Source organism: Panthera tigris, chromosome A1 (genome assembly GCF_018350195.1).
Source record: "Panthera tigris isolate Pti1 chromosome A1, P.tigris_Pti1_mat1.1, whole genome shotgun sequence".
Classification (NCBI taxonomy): Eukaryota; Metazoa; Chordata; class Mammalia; order Carnivora; family Felidae; genus Panthera; species Panthera tigris.
In genome coordinates this window covers 179185382-179206021 of record NC_056660.1, presented here as the reverse complement: position 1 = coordinate 179206021, position 20640 = coordinate 179185382, and the positions used below count along the sequence as shown (strand labels likewise).

Here is a 20640-nt window from a genome sequence, read left to right as displayed (position 1 = left end):
CTGGCTGTACCTTGGGGAGGTGATAGAGCAGTAACAGTGTGCCCCCTTGTGAGCAGATTTCCCAACCCACCTTCCAAAGGCAGCATGGCTTTCCTCACAAGAGGCAGGCACTACTCCTGGGTACAAGTTGGCAGAGATGCCTTGTGTTGAAAGCCGCCTCTGCCTCTGGCCTGCTAGGCCCTGGTGACACACTCAATTCACCCACCCAGTCAGTCCCTGCAGGTCTCTGAAGTTTGCTGCTCCCTCTTTGGGTTCACTGAGCCCAGCTTCAGGGCCCTGTCATCTCTTAATAACTGCACAAGTATCCCCACAGGTGACTGGACTTGAGTCTCCCCTTGGCAGTCTGTCCTCCCCACTGTCACCGGCATGATCTTTCTTAAATTAAAATCTGATCTTGCCATTCCCTTATTATAAGCCCTTCCATGGATCTCATGCTATGGATCATGACATTCGAAGTCCTCCCTACCTCAGGCCCCAACTCCCTGCCTCACTAACCTCATCTCTCTCCACTGCCTCCGTTGCTCGTTTTCCAGCCGCCAATCTCTGACAAGCCTCAACTCTTTCACACACCTTTGTGCCTTTGCACAGGTGGGTGATTTTTTTTACATGCGGTTCCCCTTCTGTCTGCAAAGTCCTTCCCTTGCATGAACTCCTACTCATCCTTCAAGACCCAACTCATGTCACTTCCTGAGTGAAGCCAGAATCAGGCCTGTCTGGGTGCTTTCCCACCTCTTCATCCTTACCTCCAATGGAGTCTTGGCCCATGTTCTGCAACTGCTCATTTACTAGTCTGTCCCCTCATCCGACTGAGTTGTTGGAGTACAAGAATGGTATCTTGTTATTTTATAATATTATTTTCATATTAAATGTTATAATGATCATGTATGATTTCCTATATGTAATAGGTCAACTGCAAATACTTGAGAAATGAATGAACAAACATTGATTTGATGCATTTTAGTCGACCTTACTCTCTGCCACAAACCGCTGAAGCACTGGGGATTCCATGGTGATAGAGGCAGCAGGGTCCCTGCCTACACATGTTCATTCTGTGTGACATACAGAGACAGGTTGACAAATAAATGAACAAGATAATTTCAGAGGGCAATAAGTACCCTGGAGAAATATAACTGGGTAATGGGATAGAGAGGAGGGACAGTGGGGGCTGGGGGAGCTGCTTTGGGTGGGTCAGTGAAGGCTACTTTGAGGAGGTGATGTTCAAGCTGAGACCTATAGGATCTGAAGGAACTGACCCTACAGAGGTCCAAGGGCTTGGCGTCCCATGCAGGGAAGGAGCTTGGGTTGTTCAAGGGATGAAACGGAGCACAGGAAGCATGATGTGGGTGAGGGAGGGCCCAGCCATGTAGAGCCTTGCAGGGTATGACCAGGAGCGTGAACTCTGTTCCAGGCACAATGACAGAATGAATGGTCACCGAGATTCGCAGACAGGGATGCTACCAGCGGATGGGTGCTTCATGTCCCTCCACACACCTCCCTCACCCTCACACAAGATTACTGGCTGCTCACCGGGCGGGCGGAGACAGCCCTCATTAATCTCAGGAAGCAGGAGGGCAGACTCGGGCAGTGCGGCAACCCAGACTAACTAGAGAACACAAAGGCCGCCTGCCCAGCTTTGTTTTGAAACCGTCAATTCCAAATTCCACTAGCTGGCAGAGACAGGGCTTATTGATTTTCCCTTCTGGAATGCATGTCCTACAGAGTCCTCGCGAATAGAAACTGAAAAACAGAGGAAAACACAACGGCTGAGAAAGATAGGGCAAGGGGACTTTTTTTTTTTTTTTTTTTTTTTTAAAAAAACAATCTGTACTGGATTTTGTCTTTTTCTTCTTATGCTTTGTTGGATTGTGGCTTGTCATCTCTGTTTTTTCCCAATTCTTCCTTTTTCCCTATCTCTGTGTTTTCCTGATTATCTCTCTCTCTCCCTCACTATGCCTTTGTCCCGTAACCTGTTATGGCATGTGCATATGGGAGGCAGTTGCTAACGGGAGGCAGTTGCTACCGCTGTGTTAAATGCTGCTCTATCTACAGGTCGGTCTCTCTGAGAGTTCTTTCTCCAGATCGGTTTGTCCAGCTGACTGCTTCTCTTTAAATATACCGCCTCTCCCTCTTCCAGACAGGCAACAGAGTGGAACCATCCCATAAAACCAGCTTTTAGTAATTGCATAGAGTGGTATCCCCAGCTAATTACCTTGTCTCCCTTCTCTTGAGGAGCAGGAAGCAATTAGGGATTTCCTTCCACTGCCTGGCTGGGTCTGGGGCAGGATGCCAAGTCCCTTTAGCACCCATTCCCACTGGGTTCAAACACCACCTGTGTCCTGCCCTCTGGCTCTGATAAAAGCTGCACACCTGCCTCTTTGCCTTCATCTTCTAGCAGCCTCTTTGGTTACTTTTCCTTTCTTCCTGTTGCTAGCATGGCTGAGGGGAGAGGAATCTGGGTAGACAGAAAGGTCTATGGACAGTATCTAAAACCTGGTTGGGTCTATTACTAAGGATAGGGTAGGTGGGGAGGCCTAGGCCCAACTGTTGTCTGCTGACTTTTGCCAAATGACACACTGATCAAAACTTAATCTTGTCATCTGGAAAATGGATGTATCACAGTTTCTTCCTTCTTGAAGGGTAATGTCAGGACAAGCAAAGAAAATCCATGTCAAAACTACAAAATTATAAAAAAAAAAAGTAGATAATCCTCGACTTTCTCTTCTCTCTCTTTTTTAAATGTTTATTTATTTTTGAAGGAGAGAGAAACAGAGTGTGAGACAAGGGAGGAGCAGAGAGAAAGGGAGGCACAGAATCCAAAGTGGGCTCGAGGCGCTGAGCTGTCAGCCCAGAGTCCGACACGGGGCTCAAACTCACAAACCGTGAGATCATGACCTGAACCGAAGTTGGATGCTTAACTGACTGAACCTCCTAGGCACCCCCTTTCTATTATTAACATATGGTATCATGGTTAGGCCCAATTACTGTCACTTTGTAGCCTGATATTCCAGTAATTTATCTTCTATTCCTATGTTACTTAAGGAATAGAACAGTGTTATATTCCCTGAGCTCACACAAGGCAGTAGAGAAGGCTGGGGACGGGGGTATGGGAGGGAGTTCTCAAACAGACTGATGACAGGGATGTACATTCCTGAGATTTAAAATTTGTCACAAGAGAGACTATCTACATGTGGGTATTTGAGGTCTGGTAGGAGGAGGAGTGTTTCCTTAATAGGTTTTATACAAACTTAATTTCTGCAAAGTATCTTCTATTTTACATGTACCAATGCATATTTAAATGTATAACTTCAATTATCACCTCTAGGCAGATGCTTTCCCTCCTTGAACTTGCTCTTCAGCTCAGCTCCTATATCTCCAATTACCCACATGATATTTTCTCTTAAGGCTGTAAGATTATTTCACCTATATCCCTCTTATTAAAACCATGGAAGATGGGGACTGTAGACATGGTTGTGGCTCAAAGACCAAAGTCATTTCACCAGCAGGGTCAAGAGGATGGGATGTCAGGCTCACCAATTTCCAAGCACACAGAAGATGCTCCATCCACACAGCCCGTGGAAGGACTTGACATCACTTCACAGCCAACTTATGATCTTCATGTCTGGCTCTTCCTCCTGGCCTTTCAGTCTTCGTGGACTGGAAGCTCTAAGAATCTCACAGATCTCTGTATCTTACTTCCTATGGCTTCCCCCAGAGCTGGCATTTAGTAGGTTCAAAAAACATTTTGATGGCTGCAACGATGAATGACTATGGAGCTTTGCCATCATTCCTTGTATCATCTGAGCTTGAAACTCATCATTTTCTAGTTTTTTTCCCCCCCAGCCACTAATACCTCACTGATTGCCCATTTCTGTTGACTTGGCCCCTATTGGCATCTTTGGTTCCTCCTTCACTTCTGACTGCTCTCTTTTACAAGCATGAGCCCTGACCCCTTACATTGGACTCAGCCTCATCTCCTGCCCCCAGCCTTTCCTTTTTCCACCTCTTCCCATCCTAGGCTGCTCTTCCACAATAAATATTTTCATCATGACTTTTCCTGTGTTGGAAGCCATCTACATTCTCAGTACCTACATCTAAAATCCATATACCTTTCAGGCAAGGCTTGCCAACTCTTCCTGATCTTATCACCTGTTGTTCTGCCTCACAATCCCGCACCTCCACAAGATGGCTCTGCCTGTGTCCTTGAAATACACCTTATACAGGTTTACCTCTGTATTTGCACATACTATTTGCCTTGTTGACTTTGTGAATTCCAATCATCATTTAGGCCCAGGTAAAGTCTTTACAATTATAACAGCAACAAAGAAATGCAGCAGTAACAGTAGCTAGAACTTTATGTCCCATGTGCCAAGCATAGTACTAAGTTATTCATACTCATTATTTTGTTAACTTTCACAAAAACCTTAGGAGGTTAGGTACAATTCTTATCCTCATCCTACAGTGAGGAAATCTAGGCTCAGAAGCATCAAGTAATATGCCTGAGTTCATAGACTCAGTATGCACAATAACTGAAAATCAGACCTAGATCTATCAGGTTGCCAAAGCTATGTTTCTAACCTTTAGGCTAGACTCCCTAAAGCTATTTTTCTTCTCCGAGCTCTCAAGCCTTTACTATGCATCATGGCCATTCATTTGCCAATTTTCTTTTTCTTTTTTTTTTAAATTTTAATTTTTTTATTAAAATATTTTTAAACATTTATTCATTTTTTGAGAGACAGAGAGAGACAGAGCACAAGCGGTGGGGGTGGAGGGTGCAGAGAGAGAGGGAGACACAGAATCCAAAGCAGGTTCAAGGGTTTGAGCTGCCAGCACAGAGCCCAATGCAGGGCTTGAACCCACCAACTGTGAGATCATGACCTGTGCCAAAGTCAGACGTTTAACCAAATAAGCTACCCAGGTACCCTTTTAATTTTTATTTTAGAGAGAGAGCAAGCATGCACAAGTAGGGGGAGAGTGGCACAGGAAAGAAAGAGAATCTCAAGAAGGCTCCAACTCAGTGCAGAGCCCGACGCAGGGTTCATTCAATTCCACGACTGAGATCATGGCCTGAGCTGAAATCAAGAGTTGGATGCTTAACTGACGGAGCCACCCAGGTGCCTCTCCCCCCATTTGCCAATTTTCATGTGGAATGTTAAATCACTAAAAACTCTCTTGTACACATGTGTTTCTTCTCCCTAGTTTTACCATAAGCCACCTGAGAATATAAATTATACTTTTGGGTCTTATAGGTTCTGCCCAATAAATGTATCCTGATGAAATTGATTAGAAGTATAAAGTAATCAACACCCCCCCCCCCCACACACACACACTTAGTTCTGTTGGCTAATTCATCCTTTGAGCAGTGGGTTTATTTGCCCCTCCTCTCGCCCCAGGAACACACGCTGACACTGGGTAGAAATAAAAGAAGATCAGAGCTGAGTTCAGGCCTTCGAGTAACAAATATATGCATGGCCTGGAGAAGGAGGGTCTGACAGTAGTTCCTGAGTGATTCAGGAATCTGTGTCTGCAGAATCTTGAATCTTTGAGCTCCTGAGGCCTTTGTGAAGTTAGACATATTACAGGAAAACAACAACAACCCCCAGATTCAACAACTATCGTGGACCACTATGAGATTTAATCACTTTCTTGAGAACCAAAAATGAAGTTGGTAATTACACAGCCCTGCTTACACATCACTGCAATGTTTTTGTTGTTGTTGTTGTTGTTAACTGGCCCATTTAAAATCAGAGCCATGAGACAGAACAGATATACCACTTTACATATGTAAAATGTTAATCTGGGGTTCAACCATCATGAACCTTATTGAACTTGAGTTAGTCACTGCCCTTTCCTGGTCCTCAATTTTCTCACTGTTGACTTGTGGGGTTTTAGAGGATCTCTAAGTTCCTCTCTTGCCTTGCCTTTCTGGGATGCTAATTAGCACAACCTCTTAATTTTGGTTTATATGTACAATGTTGAGTCACATTCTCCATGGCTTTGTCTGCTCCACCCTGCTCTCTCCTGCTTCTGGGCAAATGCCCCCAGATGAAGCAGTGGGAAGTTTCCTATGTGGGATCCCCTTGCAAAGTCCTCTCTGCCCTAGGCTTCCTTCACCTTGAGATGCCTCTGCCCTCTTGTGTACTTTGCATGTTAAACACCAAAGGCTTTCCTGTAAGTTCTCAGGGACAGGGGAAGCAGGTAGCCTGTATCTGGAAGCCATCATCAGCATCCCAGGACACTAATATCCCTGCAGTCCTTATAAGGAAAGCTGATAGCTAAAGTAGTTAGTTTTAAAGAAACCTCCTCCAAGACTTCTCAAGTTGAATGTGAGCCTGCGTAGGAGGCCAGTGGACAGAAATGCCTGCCCAGACAAACCATCTCCCAACACATGCTCTAAACGCATGGACACAGTGGTATGGGTGGAAAACTTGAAAGGCACACTCCTTGTGAAAGTAATGGTCCAGGATTCACTGTTAAACAGCAAACAGTGGAGACCAGACAAAAAATGGCAAGGGTTATTTGGCAGGTTAAAAAAATGTAGTGATGGAATAGTTCTTCACTGACTCTATCAATGGGCACAAAAATCTGCACGTGATAAAATTACACAGAACTGCATGTGCATGTACACACACAAATGAGTGTGTGTTATACTCTGAAATCTGAAGAGTAAGGTCTGTGGATTGTACCGATGTCAGTTTCCTGGTTTTGAGATCATACTGTTATGTAAGATGTTACCGTTGGGAGGAAACTGGGGTAAAAGGGCACATGGACCTATCTAGTATTTTTGAAACTTCCTGTGAATCAATAATTACTTCAAAATAAAACTAAAAACACCCCCCAAAACCAAGCACCTAGTGCGGTGAGTGGATCTGGCTATGTCTCCCCACCAGCCTGGGACACAAGTGCCAATGCCCTCTCCAATATCTTATTAGTAACAGCCACCCCTTTACCATCAGGATCATGGTCATGATCATCAAGGCTCCCACTTATGGAACACTTACTATGTACTAAGCACACTTTCTCATTGGCATCAACACCCCCACCAGAATATCATCCCCATTTTGCAGAAGATCATGACCCTGGGAAGAGCTGAGTAGAGCCCCAGGCCATAGAGTTACTGTAGGCCAAGCTCTGACCCAGGTCCGGGACTCTAGTGCTCACACTTGGGGCTGAAAAACCAGAGAGGAACAGGACTCTGTGGAGCTGTTGTGGCACTTGATGCATGTTCCCTGGAAACCACTCAGGCACATCCCTCAATCTGTCTCAAAGGCGTCTGCACCAAGGCAGCACATAGCACAGTGACACCACCTTCCTGTCCCGTCCCTCACCCCTGTTCTGGCCAGAAAGCCACATCCGTAGAGAAGCAAAAAAAAAAAAAAAAAACAAACCAAAAAAAAACAAACCAAAAAAACATCACTTACAAGTTCTTCACGTTGGTGATGCCACGGAATGCCTTCCTCGGGATCCCTAGGATCTGGTTTTCGCTCAGATCTCTAAACAAGAAGAGAAGAGGCACATGCATTAACGACCAAGGCCCGGCTTTATCTGCATCTCATTATGACAACAAAACCTCTCACAGGCTGCCTCTGCGGTCAGGAGTGTTGGAGGCACTGTTTAGTCTCAGGCCCCAGGCTGCTATGAGCCTTCACATTGTTCCTCTAGTGATGGCCTTTGCTGAAATGGTTACCAGGCGGGAGCAGCTCGCCTCCAGGGCGGGCTCTGTGGGTGGTCTCGCACCTCCAGGCCACGAGCCAAGACGCTGGGTTATTTGTTGCACACAGACCGCACCCAATTCTGTTTTGCCACCTCCCAGAGAGACCCCTGGCCCCCCTTCCCCAGGCCGTCCCTCCCCCACTTCAGGGTCAACAGCACTCAGTCTCCCATCTCTCAGGGACTCTCTGCCTTTGTCATTTGGGATTGGAAGGGAACCTGGCAACCCTGATTTTCTGATGGGGGGATGACCATCTCTGTTTATTCTAGAGACCCAGACACCCTGGGGGCCTCCTAGATCAGCTAAGTGACAGCCATGGTGAATTCAAATTGCATTTGCACAAACCTGTCCAAAATGGGGGTCCCATGGGCACCCCATCTAGCATTAAGGGTGCTAATGTGTTGCTTTGAGGAGGAAAGGTAAGGGACAAAGTGTCAGGTCTTGAAGCTGGCTTAAACCCGGGTCTCGTACCAGGGTCCTCTTTAAGAATCCCCAAAGCCTCAGTTTCCTTTCCTAAGACCTATGCAGCTTTTTTTCCTTTTTGCTTCCCCCTTTTCCCCCTAAACAAACACATACACTTGTTTTCATTCATACCCCAAGCTTGCTTGGGATTTCAGTGAGTAATCAGTCATAACTGCGTGTCTCTACACACATACACACAAACATATACATACATATCAATCATACAGACATGTATCTATAGATACAGATATATCTCTCAATTATTTTAAAAATAACACAAAAACTTTTAGATATTAAGGTACAAAATCATCTACCCAGACCATAACCACTGTTACCAATTAGCAGCAATACGTATAAATTTCACAATATGATCTCATAGTATATAGTCAGTCATAAACTCTTTTTTCACTTATTATATTGAGAACATCTGTTCATGTCATTAACAGTACATGTATGCCAACATTTTTAATCACTGTATATCATCCAATTGTATAGAGGGCTATGTGATCCCACATTGTTGGGTATTTGCCATTTAAGGAAACATGAGGATGGGTTTTCCTCCCCAGACATTTTTGGGACAATTGTTCGGCCACTTCCTTGGTATAAAGTCCCATAAGGAGCATGTGCTGGGTCACAGGGTAAACGTCTTTAACTGCTGAGTCGTCCTAGAGGGAGATTGCACCAATGGACACTCCTACACTTAGGTTTCCACGGGAACCTAATCAAAAGCTAAAGAGGATTCCAAATAAAGAGAGGTCAGACAACCATCCTTCACTGAAACTTAGGCCATCTAAATTAACATTTTGTGAAGGGGCAGGAGGAAAAACAGAAAGCAGAAGAGAGGCATCACTTTCCTGCTCTCACCTGCTGAGAGGAGCTACCACACTCTGAGTGGGTGACTGGAGTTTCAGACACTTGGGGATTGTCTGGGGCCACTGTTAAGCCCCAACGCAAGGCTCAGAGTTGGGGTAGGGTGCAGATATAACTACCAGTGGCTTCTGGGGCTGAATAACAGGGTATTCCCCATCTCAAATCCAGTTTCCTCTGTCTGCAACGGTGTAAATAAATTTAGATGCACAAGGAGCCCCATTGCAGGCTCCCCCGGCCAGGCCTGATTCAATGAGCAGGGCTCCAGCCTGGAGTCGGGGCACCGAACAAAGCCTATGGTGACAGCAGAGGTCAGGCAGGTTCACCAAGGTCACTCCTCTGCTCTCCATCAGACTCCAGGGGAAGGGGGTGCAGGTCCTGTCATCTGACTAATGCAATTTCCACCAGGCATCTGGGCTGTACTCAAGGCTCCAGCAACCACAATGGGTCTAGTCTTTTCTGCCAGGTGAAGGCTGGTCTCCAGGACAGTGAGCCCCTGCCCACTAACCTCCCAGGCTTGGCCGCTATCTTCAGCCACTCTGGGAAACAGCTCAGGCCGCTGTGCCGGCCAAGGGGGAATGATCAAAATCAGGGGCAGGGGAAGCAAACAGGAGAGAGGTTTGGACTATCAGCTCTAACCATGTCTGGAAGCCAGGTGAAGGGGCACCTATTCCCGTAATGCATTAACCCTTTGAGTTTAATGTAGCCTTTGAGTTTAATGAGTTGACATGTAGCCTCAAACATCCTGAAGAAATAACAATTGTATAAAGGTTCCAACTTGCCATATGGTGGGCTGAAAAGAGGAGAGCAGCATTTTAGCTGAAAAATCTGGCCCACCTCCTGAGAGACGTTCCACAAAAGCCATCGCACAGGCAAAACCCTGCAACTGCACGGGGCAGCCTCTCGGGTTTCTGGTCACTACTTTCTTGCTGGAAATACACCCAGTCTTGCTCCCAGTTTAAGGGACCCCATTTAAAAGCACAGCTTTCTTTCCACCTCCTTGCCATGGCTTTCCTCCTGCTGTAACTGAGGAAAACAGTGGATTGTAGGGAATTTATCTGTTCCCCATGACAATCTGCTTGTAAATTTTATTAATTTTATTTTCCATTGAGCCTCTGTTCTCCAGCTAACAATACCACTGCCATCCATCTGCAGGATTGTATATTGATTTCATAAATACCTCCAGTGGGCTGACAAACTGACAGCTTTAATGGTGTTACTGATGGGGCGTGGAGGAGGGTTCAGGGCTGGGTGCTTCATTTTCGGTAACTGTCCCTTCACAATTATCTTGGGGCCTTTGTGAGGGCTCCTAATAGCGTGTTTATCTCAGCGTGATGCCAGAGCATGGAGCTATTGCTAAGCACCACCCATGAGAGCCACAAGAGCCACCATTTTCAGCTGACACTTAAGTAAAAATAACAAAATCTATCCGTAGTGCCCAAGAGCCTAGTTCCGGCCAATTGCTTGCTGGGGGTTTAGTGCCTTGCCCTTCCTGAGGGAAAATGTTCAGAAATAACCAGGGAAAGGGAACTTTTTTAAAAAAAACATTAGATATAAGGTATGAGGCTGGAGCACAGTGAGAGGGTAAGGGGCGTGTGCTGAAATTTTCTGGGGGAAATAAAGGAAGATGGCTGGTGGGAAAGGTTTTCTTGGTTGGCAGTAGGGCTATGGATTGGGTGCCTTTTTAAATAATTAGGACTCTGAAAGAAAGGAGGACTGCATTAGCTAAAGTGCATTTTCCTGCTTCCGGAAAATGATTAACCGACGGATTATTCCATCCAAAAACACAAGACCAAAGAGGACTTATTAAGGAGACAGTAAGTCAAATAGGAGTTGGCAAGCACCAATATATCCCCCTTCCAGCCAGCACCCCCCTTTTTTAATTTACTAAAATGCTTTGGACACAGATTAACTTTCTTTGCAAATTTATTATTGCTTCATCTACCTTGAAACGGGAACTGCAGACACTTTGATAAATGGATTGAAAGGTTGTCTAGTTCCAGTGGAGCTCTGAAATGCTTCCCAGTGCTCTCTCTGCAATGTCAGGCAGGCTTTGTTCTCAGAGCAACAGTGAATGACAGTCCCCACCTTCACCCCCACCCCTGCCCACCCCATGTTTACCAGGGAAGATGGCAAGGCGAGAAGCAGGAAAACAGTTTCCTCTGCTCAGTGGGGACAATGCACTGGTCTCAGTCACATTCACGCTACCTGGAAGTCTTGTCTGTGTTAAATGGCAGTTTGTGGGAGGTGAAATTTGTTCCTAGATATCAACCTTGAATTATTCTGAATGTACCAGAAGGGGTTCAGAAGCTCCCCCAACCTTGGTGAATTCTTGTTTCTGAAGTGGGGAGGGCCACTTATTAGCGGTATGATCATGCAAGGTACTGAAATGCTCTATGCCTCCGTTTCCCCATCTTTAGGGCAGGGGCTTTACTGACTTCCTAGGTTAATCATGGGGATGAAAGGAATTGATATATATGCACCTTGCAAATCACCTGGAATCCTGTAGGCATTCAACGAATGGCTGCATTTATTTCTTGGATTTTCTGCCCAGTTAGCCCTGAATTTTACATTGCCGAAAACATCCTTTATCATCCTCTTCAGGATATATGCCTACAACTATGCAAAGAATAAAACACATAAATGCTAACTAATATTCTTTCCATAAAATCTGAGCGAAGTTTCCCTCATCTATCATCTAAACAGGAGTATCTCTATTTGATTCTAGAGTCTTTTGAATGAAAGAGGAGAGCTTGATTCAGGAGAGAAGGTCTGTCTCAGTTTGGGCTCTCAAAGAAGTTGACATTTAGCCAAGTGATGGATTCACACTTGCATCCTGGGAGAGACTAGTAAAGGATGCAGGAAGCAGGATGAACAAGGAAAATAATTATAGGTCAGTTAGGTAAAGTCCTGGCCTTGTCTCTAACCAAGGGATCTGGGTCATTGTAGCCCTGCATCAGACAGTCCTTGGTTAGGGATCACCCAAGAGAAATACAAATTGCTGGGCTTTGCCTGCTCTCCATAAGGCTGAACACGGTGACTCCAAGACTCAACGACAGATTGCTGAGGAGGTTCCCAGTCATGACCTTTACCAGCAAAATCTAAAGAAGCAGGAGATGGGAGCCAGAGTCAGTAAAGGGACCCAAGGGATCCATCTCAAAGCATTCATAAGAAGGCTTCAAGGACAGTTCTCCTGATTCAGGAAGTTCTCAGAAGATTAAAAAAAAAAAAAAAAAGATCACTCATGAAAGATGACATATCCAGGACCAAAGATCAGGAGGCCACAGGGAGAAGCTTAGTGACCAAAGGAAATTAGAACAATGCAATCTGATGCTTTGTCTACTTCCCCAGACCTTGCACTGAGACCAACAGGCACTTTTTTAGTAACTTAAAAAAGAAAAAAACAAAAACAAAAACAAAAAAACTACCAACCCTTGATTAGCCAAAGTAAATGAGGGGATGATCTAAAAGCATTTCTATTTGGAACCATTATTGGATTTGAGATCAGGGAAGTGGATTACTATTCTGATTCTCTTTGGCCTGAGTATGTATTAAAATTACTTTCCCACTCACTGCCTAATAGGAGGAAACCTGCCCACTGATGCAGTAGGTATCAATCAAAACTCATTTAGGGATTTAAAACATTTCTGATGGATAATCTGTGAGTCTAAAAGTTCTTGTACTCGCAATTGCTGCCTTCTTATACAAGGCCTGCTCCCCCTAGCCCCAACTCCTATAGTAACTGTGACATTATCACTCTTGCTCTCAGAACAGAAGAGAAAGATGTTGTTTTGCTTACCTTATTTTATACAGTGGGAGGGAGGGACAAACATGCAGGAAAAATTATTCCCTGGGGATTCTACAGTGTGAACTTTGGGGAGGATTTATCTTAAAAGGTAAATCTCTTCTGCAGGCAATTTATCTTAATAAGCAAGATTGTATGTCTTCAGTTGGGTCACTGTCAAAACCAGGTGAGCCCCAAGCATATGTCTCAGCTGAGAAGTCCTGGTACCTCTGGCTGGGTGTCTAGTCAATGGTATCCTTTGTCCAAGAGAGATTATGATGGAAAAACTGAACCATTTCCTGAAAGAACTGCCACCTGCCTCAGGGATCCAGAGGATCAAAGTATCAATGGGGGACAGAAAACCAAAACATGACCAAAAACTTATTTTCCACTGCTCCAATTAGTTTCTAAATATTTCATCACACCAGTTTATGTGCTTGTTTCCTTGATGTTAAAAAGTCACTGAATGAAAGAGATCAGTAAGAGCTCCTTTCATTCTGCCTTCTCCAACAATCTCATTAGAAAAGTCCTAATCATACCATTCAGATGTCTACGATTGGCAGATTAAATGTCAGCTCAGACTCTTCACGCAACAAGAAAATAAATTTAGCACCTACTGTATGCTATTCTATGTCACATGTTGAGGCACAGATGCAAACGGAACCAAGTTTCTGTTCTCCTGGAGCTTGTATTCTCTTCGGCCCCCGATACAAATAAACAGACCTTTTCATACAAATGACTGGAAAATAAATACCTAGACATCCCCAAAAGTAAGAGCTGCAGTTTCACTGTTTTTTCCTTTTCAACAAGAAGACATCCTATGTCTAAAGTTACACTGAGGATTATTGCTAACCAGCAAGGAAAATAATTCACAGCTTTGTTTTACCTATTCAAGGCTCAAAATCTTTTTAGTTCTGGGATGGCAGTGCAGGGGAAGGGGAAGGGAAAGATGCCAATCGAATCACTGGGACTTGCAGGGATCCAGTCTTGTTTCCTCAAGTACTTTGATTCTGTCTTTCAAAGTGGACAGTCTGATAAAAATCATGACAGTTTGAAGATGTTATTAAGAGTTGGCATGGCACGGGGCAGCTGTTCTTGCAGTGGGGCTCATGGTCTACCTAATCAGAACTTACTGATGATGCTTCAAAAAAAAAATACAGATCCCTGGTTTCAAAATAATTTAGATAGGATAATGGTATTGTGGGTTATGTTTCCCTTCATTTAGATCTTTGTCTTTGAGAGATACATACTGAAATAATTAAGGATTAAGTGATGATGTCTGGATTTTGCTTCGAAATAATGTAGAAGAGGGGGAAGTAGGTGGAGGTATAGATGGACTAAGATTGGCCATGAATGGATACTTATTGAAGAGCTGAGTGCTGGGTGCAAAGGAAGTTCATTTATAATTTGTGCTTGACTTTTATGTATGTGTGAAATTTTCCATAATAAAAAAACATTAATGCAGATTTCTGGGACCCATCTGAGATCTACTGAATCAGAAACCCTGGGGATAGGCTTTAGAGTGTAAACTTTGAACAAGTTTGAGAATGTGGGTAGGATGATTTGTGCATGGGGTTAGGTGGCAAGTTCACACCCCAGCTGTGCTACTTAATGGGCTGTGTCTTTAAGAGCATCAATCAATTCTGAGCCTCAACTTGTGCTTCTGTGAAATCCAGATAAGCATCAAGAGTAATAAAAAATCAAGTGCTTCTTCTATACTTGAATGCAGTATAGAAAGGCAAATCAGTATCTTCATTTTTTTAGCAGAAAGCTAACAAATATAGCATCCTACTACCTTAAGCGTCTAGGGGAAATTTTGGGTCCAAGATGCAAAGGTCTCCTGTGTCTCAGGTGTGAGCCTGTTGGATTTGGGCAAAATGCTTACAGGACACTAGTGTCACAGGAGAAGGCTGAAGCGGAACAGGGTGACAATATCTAATCCACACTTGACAAAGCCACCCAGGGGCCCAGTTGGAAGCTGAACTAGCAGAGGGAAAGAGTCCATGGATGCTTAAAACTTCCCCCAGGACCCCAGCAATTCAGGAAGAGGAAACCAAGCATTTTGTCCCGGGCCTCTCCTAAACGTGCAGGGAAGACTCTGTCGATTGGGATTAGCACATTCTGGTGGGGCCTCACAGACAAAAGTTTTCCCAGGTTTCTAGGAGGGTTGCAGTAGAGGGGAGAGAGCACTGGAGGGCAGGTAGGTAATGAGCAGCCAGGCCCTGAGGCAGATCTCAAGCTGTGACCATTCCAAAGCAGATGAAGGCCTGGTGTTTGAGCACCATGGAGCTAAGTATCACTTAGACAGGGACTGAGGGCTGAATGTAAGGTTAGGGTTATTGGTTTGCTCTACGATTAGTCACTAATGTACATCCTTCCTGTCTCTTTATGAGCAGATATTCTAAAAATCACAAATTCAAATGCATTAGGATCATGCAGGTTAAAGGAAATGAGCAAAACAGGCTGACTGTGGACACAAAGGAAGTGAGGGGTGAAATGGGGGATGCAGGGCCCACCCCAATGAATTTCTCCCAATTAAAAACAAATATCCCTCTGTGCTAGTCAACAGGACACTTCATCCCAGGGCCTGAAGGGTACAGAGGCCAGCACCCCCCCCAGAAAGGATCTGCTAATTCTAGGACAGCATTCCTCCACAGAAATATAACATGAGACACCCAAGCAATTTAATTTGTTCCATTAGCTGCATTAAAAACAGTAAAAAGAAACAGGTGAAATGAATTCAGTAAAGTATTATACTTAACCAAATATATCCAAAAATATTATTACAACATGTAATAAATATAAAAATATATTAAAGAGATACTTTATTTTTTATACTGCATCTTCAGAATCTGGTGTATATTTTATATACATGTCAAGTCAGACCAGCCACATTTCAAGTGCTCAATAACTACACATGGCGAGCACCTATTACATTGGACAGTGAAGCTCTAGAATAAGGCTAGGAGCTGGATGTTGTACTTCTGCACCCACTCTCTGCCAAGAGAGGAAAAGAGTATTAAATGTTGGAACCAATCTAAAGGAGCACAATGTGGACCTCCTTGGGGATGGGGGGTGGGTATACAATAGGAAATGTGAAAGGGAACCATTCAAGATAGAAACCTTTAGATTTAAGGAAGCAAACCTTGGCTTGAAATCTCCCAGTCATTCAGCCATCCCTCCTATGAGCAGAGAACCTCCTTCCAGCCATTAGGATTTAATTTGCATCTTTCTGAACCAACACCCCTCCAGGGCTGGCAGGGTTAACCAATGCTTCCAGTCCAAACAGAAGCTTCCTTAATTTAATTATCATATGTAATGCCAACTAAGGCTCTTTGTGTTCATGAGACAGCTTTATAACTGACCATCTCCAGCAAATGGTACAGAGGCTGAGCTGCTCAACAGCTAATTCCTAGAATTATCACAATTTAGCGACAAGGTAGTTACATTAGACAGGTATGAGGAGCTCTCAACAGTCCAATTGTGCCTTCTGTTCTGGTCCAGACATCCCTGCTTAACTAACTGGTTCAGGAAACATCATTAGGATTCTCACTATCATCATCTGACTCCAGCTTGTGTGTCCATTGCCATGTACCATTCAGGAGGTATAACTGAGATTTTGGTGTTTTTACATCGTAGGCAGAAATCTGATGTTGAAAATCATTAGAGTCTAAGGATCTAATTATATACCTGAGATAGTCCTCTGCCAATTTTGAGGCCCAATGAAATGTTTTGATTTAATTTACCAATCCTGGTGTGAGTATGTGGTGTAGGGTATCCACCTGGTTCAAAAGCATGGGACCAGGGTTTTCTTTTTCCCTTGTCTGAAGCTATGTGTCTGCCCAGTAGAGTTGGGGAAAGGGAGCCCATTTCTTTGCATTCCATCCTCCTCCTGGCTGACATACTGTTCCCACCCCCTCCTTTCCCTCCATCCCTCTCCTTTGGCATCCCTCTGAGGCTTTCATCCCTAATTTGATTGTCGTAGCTGACACTGTCAATCTGAAACCCAGTAGCACGTCTAATGCTGGCTGGACAAGGGGAGTGCACGGGGAGCAGAGGGGGAGGCAAATTCATCTTGAGAATAGCTTTATGTAAATCGATCTTCTGGCCGAAAGCTGGAGCCAAGCATTTGCTGATTAATTGGAGAAGCGTCCTTGTTCCCGTGTCTTCTTCAGAGAGATGGCCCAAATTGAGTCCTCTCCTCTTCACAAAGACATTCCCATGCCAAAAAGCTTTTGCAATTAGGAGATGAAACCTTGTGAGCGAGGGGGAGGCAGAGGGGTTGGGGGAGTGTTTGTGGAATTGTTCTGAAATGAAGTATGTGCATTTGGGCTGCTTCATGATTAATTGCTGACCTGGGCACCTTCATTTGCCTCCCAGATGGTGGTCTGGTAGCCTAGGTTCTGAGGCATAATATCCCATAGGTGAAGATCTGCTTGTACAATTAGCAAAAATTACAGGGGGGTGGAAAGTATACTTTCTGACATGTTCTTTCGGTGGATTCGAAATTTATATTTTCAGTTACCACTTGGGCCCATTCCTGTTAGCATCAGGAAGGAGGGAGTATCTGTGACTGACTCAATCTCTTTTCCAAGTACCTCTTACTGCCTTTGAAAAAGAAAGCTCTAACAAAATGCTGGATCATCCACACTGGTGGTCCTTTAACTCAGTGACTATTCCAGGGCACTGCTAAATCTGACCTTACCAAAAAGCTAAAGGCAGATTAGGGATTTAGGCACAGGTAAAAGTGAGTTTTGACCTAGACAGATTGCTCATTTGCTAATCTATGTCCAGTTTATATGGAAACATGGTCGTTTCTGCTGGCTTCTTCGTAAATTACTAGTTTTGTGTGGTCAGAAACTTTTGCTGAGCAAAGGCCCTGACATACAGCTGAAAAACATTTTTGTTGAATGGATTAAAAGTAAGTGAAAATGATTTCATGCTATTGCATATGGCTCATGGATGATCGAGAATAAATCTCAAGATATAGGGATTTCCCCCCACCCAAGTCTAGTTTGTCCCTTTAGATTATAAAGAGCTCTCCCCCTGTTGCCCCTACCCTTCTATCTCTGCCTCTCGGTGGAGTACTGTGCTTGAGGAGTAATGTCACTAGAAAAGGCTTGCATGCTAAAGAGCCACAGATAAAGCCTTTAACTGAAAAGGGTTTAGTGAGCTAAACTGAAGTATGGGAATGAGCAGTTACCTGGGGAGGGAGGCTAAGCAGACAAATAATTTGGTTTTTTGGAACAGAGTTTAAACCTGGTCTCAGAGGGTACAACAGATTTGGAAAATGGATTCCATCTAGAAAAGGGCTGTGTGCCGACAAGAACATGTCTCCAAGAACATCTTCTCCTCCTCCTCCCTGCCATTTCTAAATTCTGGAACTCACTGAGACTAGGAGAATACAGATAATGAAACTCTGGGTGCAAAAGGAGACACTTTTTTCCCCCCCAGGAGACACTTTTAGCATCAAGCTAAGGAGATGTTAGAAAGGCATGGAAAGTTTAGATTATCTGTGTGATAATTTGCCCTGTGATCACTCTCCTTTCTGCCAAAGGGTCTAAAAGCTGTGGATTAAAAAGTCCAGTTGGGGAAGGTGGGAAGCAGAGAGGCAGCCCAAAGGGCTAAGGCCCTGTAGTCTGGGAGCAGGTGAAGCCATTTCCTGATTTCTATCCCCTGTAACCTTAAGTGCTCAGGTTGGCCATGAAGAACACTCCTCTGGGTACCCTGCGTGTGCCTGACCCCAAGACTAATGTTTGTGGACTGAGCAACCCCTCCTTCCTCCACTGGGGAATATGCCACTGAGGTCCCTCTTCTGCCGTCCATTCTATTTCACTGAAGAAACATGAGCTCCCAGGAGCAGGGGAGGGGAGGGATAACATATGCCTTGGGCTGTAGCTGCCTTGTGGCTGGGGTCTGGAATGCAGAGCTGAGGCTCAAGAAAATGGGGCTTGTATATGCCTGTTCTTTCTTGTAACTTTTCAGAACCCCATTAAATAAGTGAAACCTCAGGGATGAAGGTGAGATGCTATCCTGAGGCCATCTGCTGATAAAATCAATGCGGCTTCAGAAAGGCTCAAAATTATCTTCTCCCCAAGCAGGAAAGCAATTCAGCAAGAGCTTCATATCCTGAGTTGCAAGGCCAGCCTCTCAAAGCCCAGTGTTGGATGAAGCATATAGCGGCAAAAGCTATTAAGCTATGTTAATACTATAGAACATTTCTCCTCGTGACCCCCTGCACTATTTATTGTTCCATTCAAAACAATTACAGTTATTGCTAATAACTCACACCTGTGGGTGTCCTGGTATCGACTAAAGCAGGATAGATGCTGTTTTCTTGCTTATTTATGTAAAAATGGATGCAGTTCAATAGGTTTACACCAAGCTTGAAGTTAACACTAATGCTTAATCCCAGACCTGCTTCTGGCCATTTAGCTTGAAAGGCAGTGGACAAGGGGTGCGTGCCGGGAGAACCCAGTGAACTGCACAGATGAGAGTAATCGGTGTTGAATGTGCGCTTGCTGCTACTAGTCTTATGCCCAGTACAACAAACTCGCTTGTCCCAAAGAGGGAAGGACCTCCACAGCAGGAGGTGGGGGCACAGAGGGACAGAAGGGCCACTCCTTCTGAAACAGCTCCCTTGCCTCTCTGAGACTGTTCATTAACTATAGCCTGAGCCACACTCTGCCTGGTAACTCAAGTCCCCTTCTTTCACACCTGACCCCACAGGTCCTGCATATGCTCAAGACTCCTGGACACAGTGAAGCACAGTGCTGGAAACATGGCTTGGGGGCCTGGAAGATCTTGGTGTGAGTTCAGACTTGGCCTCCTGCCAGCTATGTGACTTTGTATGAGTAGTTTATTACCCTGTCTGGGCCTCAGTTTTCTCATCTGCAAAACAGGGACAATGAAAATACTTAGGTCAGGGAATTATTATAAAATGGCTAATGACTTTAGAGCTGTCTGTATGTTACCTGGCTGATAATAAGCACTTTAAATAAAAACCAATTATTATGAGTGCTTGTAACTGTTCAAGTGTGCATTCATACACTATGGCTAGAAGAGAAAATCCCCACAAATTCCTTGTCCCAGAGAATATTACAGAGGAACTCAAACTGTAAAGCAGCAACTCCCAGTCAAATTTAATACCAAAGAAAGCAATACTTGGGTTCTACTCAGCCTGCTGTGCCTCAAAGGTTCTCTGGGCCCTGCAGGGAGGCCCGACCTCACGGAATCTACCAGACTGTCCTTGGATGGCTGCTCAAGATGGGCATAGAGTTAAAAGCTCCACAGCTCTCTGTATATGCCCTAGGAAGCTGGCTGGAACTTCGGACTGAACAGCAACTGCTGTGCAGGGAAGCCAGCAGGAGGTGCCACAAAGAAGAAGGACAAGAAGGAGGCCTGGAGGCAGCTGGTGGGACTACTGGTATGACAGCAGGGTTTAGACAGGGGAGTGGCCTCAACCCAACACAGACTCTGGGGCTGAGAGCAGGATGGTGACCACTCATCTCTGTACACACTCAGGACAAGTCAAGGCAGCCTTCCACCTTCCAAAGGAAGCTGGGGAACAGTGAGCTTACCTTGGGTGCAGAGCCATGCAGGAAACAGCCAGAAGAGGAGAGGCTGAGATCACTCAAGATGGAAGGTGAGTTGAATTTGCTACTAAAGCAAATTCCCTGGCTGTCTTTCCTACTCTGTGAAAACTGTCCTAGGGCTTACGTTTCAAAGAAAGGTCCTCATTAATAAGGTGACTACAGTGCACCCATGGAGTTAGGTGCTATGGGTCAGAGCTAAGAAAATGAAAAGACACAGTCTGGGG

The 20640-nt window shown here is 44.7% G+C and overlaps 1 protein-coding gene across 2 annotated transcripts in view; it reads right to left on the bottom strand.

Annotated features, from left to right (window-relative positions):
• The window catches only part of SLIT3 (slit guidance ligand 3), a 595815-nt gene that overhangs the window by 186996 nt on the left and 388179 nt on the right, over positions 1–20640 (bottom strand). For both annotated transcript variants that reach the window (XM_042992684.1, XM_042992687.1), the window contains exon 5: positions 7419–7490. In XM_042992684.1, the coding sequence (XP_042848618.1) occupies positions 7419–7490 (72 nt within the window). The remainder of the gene's footprint in view (positions 1–7418; positions 7491–20640) is intronic.